The sequence below is a fragment of the Lingula anatina genome, chromosome 5 (assembly GCF_051362555.1).
Source record: "Lingula anatina isolate TDL-2025a chromosome 5, LinAna3.0, whole genome shotgun sequence".
NCBI classification, from domain to species: Eukaryota; Metazoa; Brachiopoda; class Lingulata; order Lingulida; family Lingulidae; genus Lingula; species Lingula anatina.
This window is the reverse complement of record NC_141771.1, coordinates 4,910,051-4,928,904: the sequence shown is the minus strand read 5'-3', so window position 1 is coordinate 4,928,904 and position 18,854 is coordinate 4,910,051. Positions and strand designations below refer to the sequence as shown.

General features: G+C 35.9%; 1 protein-coding gene across 6 annotated transcripts in view; it reads right to left on the bottom strand.

The window, feature by feature from the left end:
- Nucleotides 1-18,854, bottom strand: part of LOC106170538 (uncharacterized) — a 192,248-nt gene that overhangs the window by 116,485 nt on the left and 56,909 nt on the right. The window contains exon 1 of one of the 6 annotated variants that reach the window (XM_087012699.1): nucleotides 9,562-12,436. The exons of 3 other annotated variants lie outside the window; for them this stretch is intronic. In XM_087012699.1, the coding sequence (XP_086868825.1) occupies nucleotides 9,562-9,990 (429 nt within the window). In that variant the 5' untranslated portion in view covers nucleotides 9,991-12,436. Of the gene's footprint in view, nucleotides 1-9,561; nucleotides 12,437-18,854 lie in introns of those variants that run through there. 2 more of the 6 variants (XM_087012700.1, XM_024077237.2) reach the window with 2 other exon arrangements.

Below are 18,854 nucleotides of genomic sequence, written 5' to 3'. Positions count from 1 at the left end.
GTTTAGCTCCTGGATGTCTAATAATATATATACAATATCAAGGATGTTTTCACATCAGTAATCTCTGATAATTACGTGTAGTCCTGGTTATAATGAGCTGCCTGCTCCTGGATGTAAGGTAAAACTCTGTAAAACATCTTAGACTGGTCCTTACAAGACACTGTGACATGTCAAAGTAAGTGCACGTACTGGTCACCTGCGTTTAATTTCTGCTTAAAAAAATCAAGAATTCCTGATCAGTTCTGTGAATATTTTTTGTCATTTGTGGTGGAGGCTAGATAAGGTTTCAGACAAGAGACATTACTGCTGATTCCAGTCTCCTGAAATTGCTGGGTTGTTTTTCTTTCTGTAACCTTACAATGTGCTCTTTGGTCATTATGTGGCCTAAACTACAATGTCAATAACAATCATCAAAACTAAGAGAAAAGACCATTTCTCTGAAATTCCATAATGATTGCCATAGCACACAAATCACTTATTAAAAATCTTCTTGGAGAGCAATTACAGAGCAATTCCCTGAGCTAGAAAGCCTGCTGCTCAATACAAATGAAAATCATGGTCACTCAATATACTTCTGATATTTCTCTGACGTGAGGCTCTCATTTTATTCAAAACTGCCGGCAGCTACTATAATACTCTTCACATATTGCCTTGGAAATCTGCATTTTATTAAGTTGATTATTATTATTATATAGATGTGATCAGAACTCTTCAATGCTGAACTATCATTCCCTTCACCAACTTATTAGTTCTCAATAAACCTCCAATTTAATACAGCTGAATAAACTAGAAGAACAATTCACAGCCTGGATTGAAAATCCATTGTCCTTCAAAATTAGTTGAATGAGAACTTCCATATCCAGAAGTTCTGCTTGTTATAAGTTTGCTGCTAGATTGTTTGATAAATCATTCCAACACCAACCATACTCCTGTAAACAAATAATTCAATGGTAATCCAAAATGAAAGTGAAACCAGAATTAATGAGAATTGCTTTCAAACACCTATGTGAAACATTTTTTTTTTTTTTTTCAGTTTATACAATGGCAAAAACTGTCTCTCCTTTTGTATTCTTCTAACATTAAAAATTATTCTTGAACGCATTTATGAAAAACAAGAACGTGATCACGCCAAACCCAATTTGTTCCACCATAATCCTTGACCAGTCAATTGCATTTGCAGTTTCTTGACTGTATAATATAGTTTTGATCAGACTTCAATGACAGCGATTTCTAAGAGAAAACACTGACCAGGTAAATCCAGCTCAAATGTAAGTAGACTTGTAATTTTCAATCAAACTTCTCTACTCCAATTAACCATACCCTCCAGACTGGCAAAATCAATGAAAAGATACAGTCCTCTAAACCAGCCTTTCCATCACACTGAATATATCCTCTCTCTATTGTCTGCTGCTGAGCTCTATCGCTGGGATATTTCTCATAATCACAGTTGTCAATTATGATTCCAATATTGGCTTTGGCAGGCTGGTCCACAGTGACTGATCTTCTGACTGAGCTTTACCAGCCTATTTCACAGGCTGAAGATCGTTGTTGATCAGCAAAATGTTAATACAGGTCACAATCTTGTCATGGAAATTAAAGGGGATAAAGCGATGCGAGAAATCTATAATAACATTTGCATTCCAGCACTTTGGGTGCACAGCATACACTTCTGTGATCTACCTCATTGATTGCAATCAAGAAATGATTTTAAAAGATGGAAACTTGAATTATTTTTAGGAAAGCCATTATTTCAAAATGGCAAGTCACCAACCCGAAGTATTTCTAATCTACAACCTCACCACAAAAAAGCCTTCCTAAACACATAAACTTGTCTGTTTTTGTAACAAAAGTACCTAGAGTCGCAAGATGGTCATTACTATATTCCAAACTGCACAGCTGCAGTAACATCAAAAAACACGTATCAGCCTTGCATCAGGTAGCCCAGAGGGATGGGAGTTTGGAAATTAAAAAAAAAAAAAAAAAAACTACCTTTTTGGCTGAAGGGAAAGGTCTGCTCTAAATCAAAATTTGATCTAAGTTCTTCAAAAGAACACACAGGTTTCATAGTAAACAGGGTCCAGTTCTCTTAAGAACTTTTAAAAAGCAAAAATTCTTTGAAATCGCTGACTACAGGATTGATCCCTCCCAGAACAAGAACTGAGTGATGACTTCAAACCAAATTTGAGCCAACAGGCGTTGTGTAAACATTCCTATTTTCAAAGAACATCAAATCATCCATAATGGTTACAAGTGACCTTTTCACTCCTGATGTTTGTCAAACATGGCTTATTACTTGTACATCCATCAACATAAAAAATTTAGTAAATATTTTCATGTTCTATTTCCTGAAGAGGGGGGAAAAGTTCTTTGAAATTTGAAAAAAACATTTCAGATCAAAGCATAATATCTACAGAGCGGAGATCAAATCTGTCTGGAAGTGACCAGTGTCTGGAAGTGATTTTTTTTTTTTTTTTTTTTTTTTTTTTTTTTTTTTTTGTTAACAAAGATGTGCATATGTGCTAAATCACTGACAACTTTCTTTTTTTAATTGAAAACACCTTTGGAACCAACTGGAAGTGCAGGGTACTTACAAAGGAAAAAATAATACATTTTGTGTCTGTTTAAAATTACAGGACAGCCTCTGTTGCCAGGGTGTCAAAGCAGAACCAAATCTATCAAATTAATCCAACAGATGCTCCCTTTGATAAAGCACATCAGATAATGACCAGCCAATCTTGATCCTAAAATCTTAGGCCTTATTCCAAATAGGGGACTAAGAGGTCTGAAGGTCAAATATGGTGACTCACTACAAAGCTTGCAAACTAATCCACTAACAGACACTGAATAGATGGGAAGTATTCAGTTGGGTCGGCCATATTTGACCCTCTGACTAGTTAGTCCCCTATTCTGAATGGTCCCTTAAACTGCCATCATCTACTGGATCATACATGTGACCCGAAACAACACATTGTGTAAATGCTAAAGGGCATTAAATGAATTAATTTTAATGAAAACTGGAAAAAATTAAGAAAAGTGTCAGTGAGGTGTTTGTGATGCTGTTGTCAAGCCTTTTGGCAGATTTTGTTGCATATATGTAAAGTCACGATTTCACGCATGCATGCATGTGCATGTGTACATTAGTGGAAGGACATTACATATGTGCATATGTGGAGAGACATTACATATGCATGTGCACACACAGGCATGGATATACATTCAAACACATGTATTCTATTTTTCTGCTTCTGGCCATGCATAATCACATTGTCCACATGGCAATTATTTGTTGGCAATAGAAAATACATGTGTTTATTTCAATATATAAATTTTATAAACATACTGCAGAATCCACTAGGACACATAAACAGACACAGACACACACACACACACACACACACTCAAACACACACCATCTTTTGCGCCTGAAACAAACAAAACATGACAGCAATGTGTTTCATGAAACTATAGCCTCCTCCTAACACAATTCACTCTCACAGTGATGTCCTCAATCACCCTATTAGAAGCTCTAGCAGACAAAAGGACGAGCATGGACAAACGGTGAGACAGAGTTCATGATTTATGAAGGGTTTCTATTGTAATTATCATCAGGGTCAAGATATCATCAGGGGATAGGAGGTGGTCATTTTCTGTGCTATCGTACGTGTTAACTGATGGTCACTTTTCATGTGAAAAACATGTTGTCACAAACCATTTTTTCCTTTTCTTTCTTTCTGTTTTTGGACAGCCCACTTTTCAATATCAACTTCTATTCTGTAGCTATCTACAAAACAAAAGCTTTTTACTTCTTAATTTTATTTCATTTTACTGCATCTTCAACTGAAAAGAAAACTTATTTTCACCAAATTTAAGTCTGAAAAATAGAAATTTAAAGCAATCTTCCAGCCATAACAGTGACAGTTATATGCAATGTAGTTTGATTATAACTCCAGCCTTTTCATCTTAGAACTTCAATAAAATCTCAACTAAACTACTGCCAATTTATCATTAGAGTACAGCAATATTTGTATCTGTAAATCCCATTTTTTCTCTTCAGATTGATATTTTGGTGAAGTAAACTAAAATGTTTACAGCAAACTTAAATGGCTTCAGTATCTAATCACATGTTTACACAGATTTCTGTGCTGTTTACTCACCAAGCCCAAACAAATTTGATGATCAATATTACCCAAAAGAAACTCTACTAATTAAAAGTACTGAAAAGATGTAATTAAAGAAGTATGCCTTTTGTGAGCATGTGGAATCCACAGATTGATATTATAAAATGGTTTTGAAATTAATATGTGAAAAATTGCTGTACTCCTCAAAAGTTAAAAAAAATCAGAAGATGCACCTGTCACTTTGAACTATCTAAAACATAAAACCATCTCAGTAACCCATTTCATTTACAAATGTATTTATTTGTCTTTCATTTCTAACCTAATGAGTGTCTCGTCCCCAAGGCATCATTTTCTGGGAATGGAAATTCTAGGTAATACTTCTGACCTTTCCTTTGAATGGAGAGTTATAGGAGATGGTTGGTGATAATGGAGATCATTTCAAAGCTGTAATATGTTGCATTCTTTCTTGTGGTGTCTATTTCTTAGAACGAAAAATTATTTGGATTACTGCAAATATACATCATTTCAATCGACAGAAAAAGTGCACGGGGTGTCTAGACTGATAATATTTTACAAACTCTTCTCCTCCTTCTCTCCCCCCACCATTCCATCCCTGACATATACCATAAAAAAAAACAAAACAAAATTTGAATGTTAAACAATTTTAAACAAAACTGAAATAAAAAGACAACAGTGTGCAAAATAGAAACAGAGAGAGATAACAGAGAGTAACAAGGAGAGAGTGATTGAGAACCCCCCCCCCCCCCCCTTGGTCCAACCATCGCCCCTCAACCTCCTCCCATCTTTCGTAAACTCCCCAATTCCCCAGGGTATCCATTAGTTCTGGAGTCCCCATCACCATAGTAATGAAAGCTGGACGTAAACATGTTGACATATCGAAAAATTGGTGAGCAGTCGAGTAATTTGATTAACCCTCACACTACAACTGCAAGGCGCTGATATTAAGCTGAAATTAAATTTTGACTGTCATAATCAGCCAATCAGTGGTGACAATAGTTGAAGTCAAATGTCAGAAAAGATCCATAAACAAGTCTAGTTCAATTCACCCTCCAATGACCCTGTTCAATTATGTTTTCATCCTGGAATGGGAGTGCCTATAGGGAGCTCATCAAATTCTTACACCAGTTCCAACACCCATATATATATATATATATATATATATATATATATATATATATATATATATATATATATATATATACCTACAGGTGTTCACACCCAGGAATGGAAACATGTGCCACCTTCCCCATCTTAACCCCCATATGTCTCTTTTAACACTCAGTTACTGTTCTCAAATCTGTCCTAGAACATAACGTTTTTCTCTTTTAATCTGTTCTAGGACATTCTGGAGGACTTTCCACAAACAGTTCTCGAAGTGTTACATTCATTACAGAATAAACTGAGAACCACAAGTGAACTTTAAATGAGACATATTCTCACAGGGTTGGTTTAAATTACACACTCGTACTTTGCTGCAAAACATGGCATTCTAGACAAAGAAAACCAGCAAAATCCCAAAAGGCTTCTTACCAGTATAAACACAATCTGATACATGTTTTCTCACCACAATAACTTTTATTTCCAAGAAAAACATCACAAAAATTTTCCCAAAAACACAGACAAAAAACAATATTTTTTCCAAGGCACTGCTACAGCAAGATACATGACATACACACGACTAGTTTAAAAATTACATAAAGATAAATATTTTTCTCTCCCTCTTTGATTCGTTATCAATTTGGTCAATCTTAATCACCCTAGGGTTCTCTTTTACCTCTAACCAGCTTCTAAAGCATAATTAAATGGGTCCTGTTAAATGCTGTTGTCCAATAAAAACCAATCAACTTTCAATTTAAAGAAAAACTAATATGATGGAGAGAAGATGAGAGAAAGACAATTATCTGTAATAGTGGCCTACAGAATACCATAATGTTCTCTCTTGGTCAATATCAATAGCCACCCAATATCAAATTGATAATATTGAAAATGTCAAACCAAGGTTAAAAGATCACTAAACAAGAGTGACTTTCAAATATATTTCTCCTTCTGTTATCAAGTGGGTTATATGCAGATCAAACCATTATGTCACTGCAGCCATGTGTTACTCTAAAGTAAATTGATTTCTGGCATGATTATGAAGTTCATTATTCATTTACCTAATCAATTTATTATGTTATTACTACAAACATTCATTTTATTTGAACCACAGGCATAATGTCACCACATCCTCATCTGGCCCTGAGGCTGTTTCCTATATTAAGGTTAACGATCATAATTTTTTATATAGCCAGAAGGATATATATTTGTCTTCATGATTCTGAAAGATTTTCCTGGAACTGTACCATGGAAGTTGATTAAAAGTTTGTTTGTTTTCTCTTTTCAATTAATTGTTAATCAAAATATATTGCATTTTAATCTAATTCAAACCTGATACAACAGTTGTGTGATGACAGAATCACACACTTTCAGTGTGGACTTGAAAGAAATACAGTTGATATTTTTAGCCAAGTCAAAAGATGTGACAAATATGACATTGCTAATGCTGATAAAAATACCCAGTTGAGGGAGTTATTAATCAAGACACAATTTCTGACAAGTCTATCTTTCTCAGCAGATGATAACACCTAAATAAACCATCCCTAAGAAGATTGAGCTGGAGGAGGTCAGGTTGACCAACTCCTGAAAACCAGCAGACGCCAGTGAAACATGTATCCTCCTGTAATGGTCAATAACTTTTTTTCTGCATTTTTTTTTTCTCCTCTTTTTCTGAGCACTGGGATATTTAAGGGTCTGACCTTTTGTTGCAGACTCTCTCTCTTTCCATTAATGGAGTAATTTGTCTGAGATCTGCAGGGAAATGTTTACAGAAAAGACATTCTGTTTTTCAAACTCATCTGGAAATTTGTTTTTTGGTCAGTCTTCATGTTCAGTGCACATCAAGAATCAATTGAACCCCAAATAGCCTAAATCATATAACTAAACTTTACAAACTCATTTAAGTATAAAAATCATCAATTTAAAAGCTAAAATTGTCAAATTATGCACATTTAATCTTCAATTTAAACTACCTAGCCTGTTAATCTTTTATTTATTTATTTATTTATTTATTTATTTATTTATTTATTTATTTATTTTTGCATATGTGCATAAGCAAGCATGCAAGCTACACTGGCATGAGTACAGGTGTCTTAGTCAGTATTTCAATTACACATGAATGCATAACATCTTTATAAAGAAAACACATTGCTAACATCTTGATAACATTGCAGGTAGATCCATTATAAATAGTACTCCTCCCTGATGACATCTTGACTGGTCTGCCAAATGAAGCGGAATAATCCAGCCCTGTATTCAAAGAGATCAATGCCACGATCCTTCGTCACAATGCCACTTGCGTGTGTAAGGAGAATTGATTGCCAATAAATTACAGGTTAGGCAGATGTGAGAGGGTCTTTGATGAGCCGAGGTCTTCTTTCCAGCAGACCTGTGCACCCATGGCCTCTTTCACTAAAGAACCAAAAGTTGATCTCAACTTTGAGACCAACATTTTAAGTCTAGATATTTTGTTTTGGGATAAATTTCTTGGCACCCTCTGCAAGAAATGGAATCCTTATCTAACTGATTATTTACATGCATATTCATTTAGTATCTATCTTAAAATATCTAATTTTCCGTTTACTGCATTTATTTTGAAAGCACACTATAGACCCCTTTTGGAATAAATTAAGAGAAATCATGTCACATCCCCCTGTGTATACATGTTTTCCCTTCTTTATCATGTGACTCCATCACCTGATCTATCATGTGACTCCATCACCCGATCTTGAAATATTCTAAAATAAGACACAAGAAGCCAGCAGATGTTTTTCCTTTCAAAGTTCACCTCTCAGAGTGCACCAGCCCTTTCTAAATGCTGCACCCTGCTTTTTGTTTTGAAGTAATCATTGCCACTGTTTAAGGACTGATAGCCTGAATAAATATCATATTTTGCAATCAGTTTGGAGGACAAAAGCACCTTGTACATGTATAGATGGTGGGGTTATTTTGGCCACCATATTAAAGGTCATCCTCTGCCATCCCCACCTGAGCCGTTCTACAGGTGTTTACTGCATGGGGGTGTTAACAGAATTTAAAATATAAATAAATATTAAAAGTGATCATTCACTTCCATTGAAATGAGTGACTGTGGGCTATGGCAGGCAATCTACTACATGGTTTCTTGTGCACAGAAAAATGAAAATATGTAATACTGTTAATCAATGTGAAATACATAAAACAAAGATAAACAGACCTGACAAAATGCCCAAATTTATAGCACATTTTCTACACAATTTTTCAAAAACACACTATTCTACCTCCAGCATTCTTTATGTATAAAATTATCATGGGATTTAGAATACCAGCCAAATATAATTGCTGTTTCTCTACACCTTTCTTTTAACAAAATATCACTGGCAACTACAGGGTACTAATAGACATGTAAGCATTTTTCACATATTGGGTCTAGAATATGCCCAAAGGTTAATTATAAGTAAAAGAGCACTGGTGTTTGATAAATGGGGGCACTAGAGTTCAGCCTCGGCTGCCATTAGATAAAGCCCTGACCCTCTAATTCAATACCTGTGGATTGCACACCTGAAACTGTTATATAAAGCCAAGATGTATGAAGTTTCAGAGCCCACCTGTCTCCAATCTTTATTTTAGATTTCGCATAAAATATGTTTGCATTGCAGATATTTCTATTTTGTAAGAAAAACAATATACCGACAGATCTATATCCTCAGCTCAATGGTTCCTTATAACTGAAACAGTGTCAAAATCTAGAAGCCCAAGTTCCTCCTGGGTTGATAGAAAACAAGGCCTGGGTAGAACTCAACACCTTACTTGTGTTTGCATTTCAATATATTTCACTCAAATGACAAATAACTTTTAGCACAAAATCAAGCATTTTGTCTGCCGCTTGATACAAATAATGTATTGCTGTAATGGTAGACAATGTCAAAAGTAGACATCCGAAGTAAAATAATATAAAATTTTTACGAACTCCTGTCCTTCATCGCACTATGAGTTATAGCATAACTGGTGACTGGTGCCAGCAGACTGGGCAAGAAACATAAAAGCAAAAAAAAAAAAAAAATCCATATCTCCGCTCTATCCACATTCTGACAGGTGCAAACCCTTATGGTGAAGAGAGATATGAAATATGTGTGCTTCATAGAATATGGGAAAACATATATATAGATGAATATCATACATGTAGAAATATAGGATAATTTATATACATGTATGTACTGTAAGAGCTAGCATTTAAAGAAATTTGGAAGGCTAAAAAACCAAAGATGAAAGTCAATGATTTTAGACACATATGATTCTTGTAATAACAATACTGATAAAAATAAATGATAAAAACTGATAACCCTACCGATTCTTCACTCAGCGTCTCCAGAAATGGACTCCTAGGTCTTGATCGTGGGGTGCGCGGGCTGCTGCAAGGACTCATATTCATCTTCTGTGAACGTCTCTGGTTGACCGGACTGTTGCTGCCCTGTTTAATAGCCAGTTGCTGCAGAGTCTTCTGCAACAAGTTTCTGTCATCGTCGTTATGAAACGGCACCACTTTGGTCTGTGTCACCTGACTTCCTGCAGACGCCGTATTAGGGTCGAAACCTGGTGGCGCTGGACCTACCTTCCTACGCAAACTTGGACTTGACATTCTCGGGGATTGTGGTTGTAATTTTTTCCTCAGATTAGGACTCGAATTAGGCAGTAAATCCACAGGTCTAGCTGCTCGATTTGGGTCACTTTTAGGCAAAGCTGACTCCTCCGTTACCCACGGCTCTCTAACTGGCATGGTAGTCAGACGTACAAAGTAAATCCTGTTTTTAAATTCCTTATTTTTATGACAATTCAAAAAATAATTCAATAGTTATGTAATGCCTTGCCACCTTAAAAAATACCTGCTGAATATATAGGCAAGTTAATTCCTCGTCTTTTCAATATGGCACTCCAAATGTCAGTAACCTGTTAAGTTGCAGTGTATTTTGCCTCCAGCTTTTTTAACTATGCGTCAGGTGCAATACCCCCTCTTATCTGGCAGCTCTACACATGAAAGAAGGAAAAGTCTTTCCTCTTATTCTAAATGTGGCGTGACGTAATTCCCTGCAGGTGTTATATTATATTATATGTATATTAAGTCAATGTCTAGTCATGCCATGATTTACCATAAGAGCTATAATATGTTAAAGCCACTATAGTCTCCTGATGGGGGAATCACAGGTATTTTCAAACAGATTTATGCCAGATAAAATAACAGTTTTTTCAGTTACTCAGCTCTACACCAACTTACAATAAGAAGTCCAGGAATACTGTCTTACGCTGCTAGCATCACTGTCTGCAAAAGGCGCAGTTTCAGCAAAAATCCTTCAGTACAATCTTCTTGACCTAAACAAGAGTCCACCCTCCTATCTTCCTTCACCTGCTTGAACTGTCTTATAATCTGTGTCACATGCCAGAGGGTTCAAAAGTAACGTACCGTCACACTGTGTGTTCTTTATCCTGTCAATATCTACCTGTAGTTATACCAACAGGCGACGTCTAGCCAGAAAATCAACAATTATTTCCGTGCGTCTGAATCTAAGCTCCAACTGATTCAGGGCATGCAGTCACGGAAGTATAAATATAGGAAAAGTACATGTACAGGAATAAATGCATCAGGAAATACCACTGGTCAGAGCAAGAGGTGGCGCAAAAGACGTAAAAAATCAATCAAATTGTTCTGGATGTTGTGGTTAACTTTTTGAAAATCTCTGTACTTAAATCAAGGAGCAAATCTGTTGTTACATTGGTAACAAAGTCAGATTTAATACTGATATGCCTTAATAAATGATCAGCAGCCGTCTCTCAGTGCAGGTGTAGCCAGATCCACTCAGTCAATATGAAAGTGTTCCATCAGATGCCTTCTTTAAGAGCGACCCTATTCCTCGCATAAAAAACAACTGATGCAATGGCTCCTACACTGGGTGTAAGAATTCTGGGACCTCTGATAAATGGACTGCTATCAGGTAGACTAACGAAGATTAGCCACAAAAATCAACTTCATTAGCAGTTCTGGGAATTTTTTTTAATCACCTTATCTGGCTCATTTCCTATGCAGAGGAAATTCAGCGAGATCCATCCAAGCAAAGCTCCCAGCTACTGGCTGGCATCACAGCTCCAGGGTGATATTAAAAGTATTGATATCTGTCCACCAACAAGTTATCAGCTACCGCGTCTGAGTCCAGATAAGACACAGGTCATTAGGCAGGTCAGCGCACTCCCTCAAGCAGTCTCCTTTCACTTTCACCGGCTCAGTTTAAACATTGCCACAAGGTGCAACAATAAATGTACAAATACTAAATATACCTGTGGGAATTGCCAACTCCTGGGTTATTAATAGTATGTCTTCCTGTATACGCATACATAACACCTTTACTTGCTGTGGTCTAACTAACTTCACTGCCAACTTGTCTTTTTGTGATGCTAATCCAATTGATTCGGCGAGAGAGCGCAGTCATTAATCAAGATACAAGGAATGTTTGCACAGCGGTTAAGTAGCGAGTTGTTTGTTCTCTTTATATTGTACTAATGGTAACGAGTTGTGTTTGTACACTGTTAACGGACACTGCTGCTTCACAGAAATAGACAAGGTAATTAAGGCATATCAGCCATATCCACTCAAAAGTTGCTGATTTGAGTGTAATCTGCCACAAATGAAAAACAGTATTTAAAAACAACGCAGAAATGTAACCTAGTCCCTGGGGCTGGTCAGGTCATGAATGTCATCACAGATAAAACGCAGGTTAAAATCCAGTCAAATTGGTCCAAATTCCTCAGTGGAATTGTAACAGGCTAGTTAAAATCACAGATCAAATCATGTGAAATGACGTAGGAAAATCCAATGTCCACAAAGTATATGTCAAACAAACCAAACCAGATATATGCATGGCTTGTCGTAAAGATCCCTCCAAGTGTACAGATTTGGTGAATCCTTGCAGAATATTTCCACCCATTGCTCCGAGCTACTAGGTTATTTCCAGGAAATACTATCTGCCATCGGCTATTCAATTCACTAATGATGTATGAAAGGTAATTCCAACTTCTAACCACGGACCAATCAGACTATTGTACAACAATTGTAAATAAGGTAATGTGAACTTCCACCCATGAACTGTAATTATACAACAAAAGTGTACACGAATGTCTCCGTCCCAAATAATGTGAAAATCACAAAATCCATTCTGTTATGTCAACAGATGCCCTTACAGCATACAGCAAGTCTTATTTATAATTATTTATCTCACAGAGGATGTTTATGAAGTAGAACTCCACTGAACTGATCAAATATGACGTATCCACATTATTGTGGTAGACCCAGCTTTGTTGGCTGACGTCTTCCTTTAGGTCATTCAGAATCAAAACTCCAGGGAATAAGCATCAATACTTGCGTAAATGTCCATCAGTAACATGCATGAACAAGTTCTTGTCTGGCCCTGTTGTGTCTTGGAGTCTATACAATGTATGTGTGTGATACAAGGGTGATACTTTTGTAATTATGTCTACTGTGGTTTCTGCTGTATCACATGTAATAGACAGTCAACAGGTGCTTGTCAGCTGGATCACAGAATAATTTACTCCACAAACTTAACTTTCTTAGTTTGAGTAACAATTAATTTGGGCATTAATTTTTATTTTTTAACACTTATCCATGCACTATGAGTTTTCATGTTTGATAGTTAATATCTGTGCAATACTTATATATTTTTTTTCTTTGTACTGTGCAGTCTGTGTCACTGCTTGCTTTTGTTAATTATCCCTTGAATGACTTTTACAACAATTTAACCAAACTAATAAATGCAGTGTTTTTAGGTTCAAATCTTAGAATATTTAGGAGCAGCTCAAGAGAAGTATATCATCCCACTGTTACAAGAAATGTTCAAAGTCGATAATAAACAAAATGGTGCTGCTGTAAGAATAATGACTTTCCATGCGCCCTAAAGCTGCCAACTCCGCTTCCTGTTAACTCACCTAAATTGCCGCATATTGTTGTGTAATTCCTTATTTAGTAGGTAATAACAACAATGTCCCCTTGACAGTGTTGTCTTTCCCTACATTAAAATATATACAGTCCCCTCTATCTGATGACTGAAAAAACTTCCCGTTTTACTTCTTGAATTTATGACAATTCTTTACAACAGAAAAAAAAGCCAAGCAAAATCTCATTATAATGCATCAACTGCTTCTATCAATAAGAAATATAATCTATTTTCAAGTATTTAGGTAGTCAGGTAATGATATCTCCTGATATACAATCAGTTACAGACAGACAGATTATAACTTGACAGTTATTGTTAATTCAACAATAACAGCATTTTTTTTTCCTTTGTCGAAAATGTCAAAGTCGGTTCCTGACACAGATTACTCATTTAAGGCAACACAATAGGATGACAAGTCTTCACAAGACACAAAGCGCTACTAGATCTTTTTTCTAGATGCTAAAACTGTGAACTATTAACACTTGGAGCTGTTGTCCCTGATTCCAGGTGATAAACAAATTATTCCTCGATGCCCATTTCTTCCTAAAGGAAACCATGACGTGAATAAATCCTTACTAATATGTCTCCCTGTAATGTTTTGAAGAAATAAGCTTCCTACGCACCGAATAAATGATTCAAAAATTCGTGATTTCCTCCAACATCTCATAAATGGCAGATTTACTCCAGATCGTACTGTTAATTGGGCTAACGAATGATCAATCCTCGTCAGGTGTAGTAAACAACTACCTGGATTACCTGTAATTACGTGACAGACAAATATTTTTACATTCTTCCTCGTAACTTGCTAATACCACCAAATTACCATCTTCTCAACACAGAGCACCGTAATGTACATTAACACTATCTCAATTTCGTCTTGTGCTCAGCTGTCCAGGCAATCTAATAGCTCAAAATAATTCAATGGTTATCTCACAAATAATCTGGGTAATTTCCCAGCACTGAACTCATCAATTCAACCCTCCTCCAAGGACTTCTCCTTGGAACTGTATCCTGGAATATACGATAGCCAAAATGTATTCACTAGTCTGGGAGTCTGGCCTTTTAACCAACACAGAAAAATCGCAGTTATATTCACTCAATAAATCTCGACTTATAGGTTAATAATCATAACCCTTATGAAAATTATGGGGTGTTCACACTTTCTATTATTCAATAAATCTTCTATACCAGGATAGAAGTGTTGTTCCAATGTTTTGTCCAGGAAATGGTCTGATAGAAATGTTGCGTTTCTCCGTGTCTTTATTCCCATTATGTACAGAGAAATAAATGTTCTTATTATAAATAACACACAAGGGATTGGACCCATCAAACAAGTGCTATAGCGAAACAGTATTATTAGAACCACTTTCAGAACACAGCTGCTAAAATCCAAGAAATATTCTGATTTCCCTGTTCTCTATTTCATTGATTTCATGGAGATTTATCCTGTAAGAAATGAGACAGAAGAGAAGGAGAGAGTCCATTAAAAGGTGCAAACACGCCTTGGGTTATGATCTCTCTCTCTCTCTCTCTTTTTCTACCTCTCTTGAGTCTCGAGTCAATCAAAGCTTAACTGAATGAATAACTAAATGATACCTACATTTGATTCACATGCAAATGAAACTATCTGCACAGTATTGCTCTGCAGGGAGGGGGAGGGGGGGAGGGGGCTCTGTATGACAGACTACCCAGGACAATTTCCAGTGATGAAAATGAAAACAGAAAAACAACATTCTTATCTCTATCCCTCAACTCTGTTGTTATTCCACACAGATGAAAATTTGCTACGGCTTGGCAGGACAAGTGATACACCAAATACAAGACAGTGGATACAGAAACTGTTGAACCAGATGAAGCGATCAGATAAATCTCGCTCTTACATCAGTGTTCCATGACACACTCATCACTGTAAAAAAAGAAGACATCATGATAAAGGGAAAAATAAGAATCTTCTCATCTTTTTTGCTCTATGCTTTATGGTGCACCCACTTATATAACCAGACAGTACTGAACTGGTCCCAGCAACTCATCACTAGCAGTTTTTCCTCACTCTTTAATTCTCTTCATCAGAGAACTAAAAACTCATTACTTGAAACTGCTCATTGAACATCACATAGAGTCTAATTTACAAGTTTGGTTGTGCTGGTTATCGAAAATATGAATGAAAATAAAGTATTTTTTTCTTTTTGTTTTCAGTACAGTACCAGCAGCCAGGAAAAATAGTTAAAGCAAGAAGAATATAACAAGCTCCAAATCCATCCATGATCAGTATTTTTCTCATCTTTTTACTTATTTATTTTCTTATTATTTCCAAGTGATTTCCAGAGACGAAACTAAAAATGAGATCACTCTCAAGTGATTTCCAGAGATGAAACTAAAAATGAGATCACTCTCAGGTGAAATCACCAGAAGACGAGCTTTTCTTCATTCAGCATCCCACAGAAGTCAGAATCCATATTAATGACCAAAGCTTAGGAAATCCGTATCCGGAGATCAAAATAGACCCTTAGTAGATTGCTATCAAATGGAAAGTTTAAGTCTTCCCATCTTTTTTTTTAATTCAGACACTTGAATGCTTCAAATCAATAAAATGTAAAAACCATAAGGCTCTTTCAGCAGATCTCAGATTTCTCCAGAATTGTATGGTTTGGTTGCTTCGAAACTGAATGTCATGAATGGACGGATGGAGGGAAGAGGGACAAACAGACAGGCAGACAGACAGACAGACAGATAGATAGGAAGATAGACAGATATAATTTAAGAATTAGTGTTGCACAGAACATGACATTTCAGGCGGGTCTCCTGTATCCCAGACTTTTTATTCTTGCTCAAAATATTCACGAAAATAAATATTTCAACAATTAAATAGTCAGACATCAAAATACTGCTGGTAAAAAAAAATAAAATCATCATTAGCTGCTTATTGAAGAAGAAATTTCTACTTAATTTTTATAACATAATACAACTGAATCTATTCATCTCTGAAATATCTCGTAATTCATCTTTGAAATATCTCAACAGCACTCCTGGTAGTTTTGTTGGAATTTGAGCAACTTTATGGAAATTGACAAGAAGACTCTCTGGCACTGCAAAGATCATGTTCTATACAGAAAGTCTCATTCTAAATTCAGGTTAAAACTGATGAGCTCATAATCACAATCTGCCTATGTATTTATATATATTTATCTATTGCTTAAATTTGAGAGACATTTTTTTTTTTTTTTTTTTTTGTGCACTGAAGAAAAAACTAATGGAGAATTCAGTAAACAACTAATTAAGTTGTCAAGTGGCTCTAAATTTCAAATTAATTCCACCATACACCACATCCATTGAGCTTTACACAATTAAAATCAATACCCGGTGCTGCACTGACTGCTGAAGCCTCACGTAATACAAATAAATAATTCACCATTTGCGTCAGAAAGGACTCGAGTCATTATATCAATTCACAAATATTTGTGTCTTAAGATGAGGTTTATATCACAGTTTCATAACACCTTTTTTTTCCCCCTCTGTCTTAAAAAACAAGACAGTCAAGTCTTGTCTACAGTCGTAATGTCTCATTTTCAAAACTTACGACTTTTGAGATTCTCGATCATTTGGATCATCTCGTATTGTATAAGAAATGCACTCCCTCAAGAGTACCGGGTATTCCCAAACTTACACCCCTTGGGATAAAAATGGACTTTCTGATAACATGATAGTTAATGTGTTTTCACAACCTAACACTCCCTTAATGAGTAATGGTTTCTCCTAATCTCAGTTTCAAAGGTATTTAGTCTATCTTGCAGATGTTGAAAAGATTTATCAGAGCCTGTAGAGACCAATCTTTAAAAAGTTCAAATTTTATCAGAAGCCATCACATTTATCTTTATGGGAAAGAGCTTAAGTATGGAGAGGAATGATAAACTATTTACTTTCTGCTGTTTTATCACTCAACTGCTATAGCAAGAAGATTATGTTTTATCTTTGTACCTCATTTGCTGTGCTTGACAAATATGAAAATATCCGGATAGACTAAATCAGACTAAATCAGGTTTTCATTTATTTATTTACCTATGACGTCATTCATGTATAACTAGTTATTCAATCATTTGCACATATTTCACTTTTTTGAACAATGTCACATAACCTCAAATTCCCCCCCCCCCCCCCCCCCCCCCCCGTTTGATTTGAGTTAGGGAAAAATAATATGTATATGAACAATCTTGTTTTTTCTTTTTATGATCAGACAGTTTGACATCCACTCTATGAAGCAATTCTGTGTTAATACTCAACTTCTGACATGTTTCTGTCCACAATTACATTTTCAAATATTATTTTCACATTATCTGTTACCTAAATATCAACTAGTTAATTAAACGTAATTTCTTTGGACGTCCTCAAATGACACTCAAAACATCAGCAAGATTTCACATTGGAGACACAACAGTCTGTGAATGATTGGACTTTGTGGCTGTCAACGAAGCTATAATATCAAAACAAGATGTCCGTAAAACAATACTCAGCAACTGCCTCATTTAGATGTTATCCAGTACTTCAAACTGATACACCACACTTCAAAACTTGTTCACAGACACAGCAGGTGGAACCTTTCTCATATAACTAAACCCCTAAGAAACAAATGTTGGTTAACCCTGTCTGAATAGTGCACCATGCACTCAGAAACTTAATAACGGACATATTGGATGAAAAACATATCCCTCAGGTGGATAAAAAATGAACCTATCCATGGAACACAGAATTAATAAAGTCCTCTGACAGCTGTGTATGTCATACAGTGTTACTTTTACAACCTAAACATGTGTAACATCCCTAGCACAACTTAATTTATAATGATTTTAGGCTCCAGCTCCACGTAGGGGGAAATTCATAATGGATTTGTTTTTCATGTTCATAAGTTGTTTGGACGTGTAATATGTCTAAATTGGTTCCCAATAGAAAACTAATAACCTTCATAATTCACGCTGGGGTCTCAGTGGTTCACAAAATAACATGCAGGGGTGCAATCAAGTTCAGATAGGTTGGAAGTTAAAGGCTGCATTCACATGCAATGTCTATTTTCTAAATTCTATTTTCTATTCGTGGTATGTCTTATGATCACGGTATGTGCCCTGAATATCCCGCAGCGTAATTACTGGCAGCGCGAGCCAGTTACTATAAGTTACTTTAAGTAACTGGCTCGCGCTGCCAGTAATTACGCCGCGGGATATTCAGGGCACAGACTATGATCATAAGATAGCGCGAATAGAAAATAGACTTTTAGAAAATAGACATTGCATGTGAACGAAGCCAAAGCCTCTCTGTCCTTTAAGTCATCTAATTGCACCCCATATGTAGAGATATGTAGACATATGTTGCCCATTCCATTCTCTGCCATTTCTTGTCAGGAAGAGTACAGCACTTAAAGGGATAATAACTCTTCGTTTTGGCCAAAAAATGAATTTTCCTGGAGTAAACAACAATTTTCCCACTTACCAATGGTTAATGAATCCATTTTTACATTCAAAGTTAGTCCCTGTTTTTTTTCTAAAAAGTTTGGTTTTTTGTTAAAATCTCCTAAGAGATGTTAGCAGAGTATAGCCATCAGTGGAGGTCACATGGTCTAAAGACAAGCTCAAATATCAGAATAATAGCTATAACT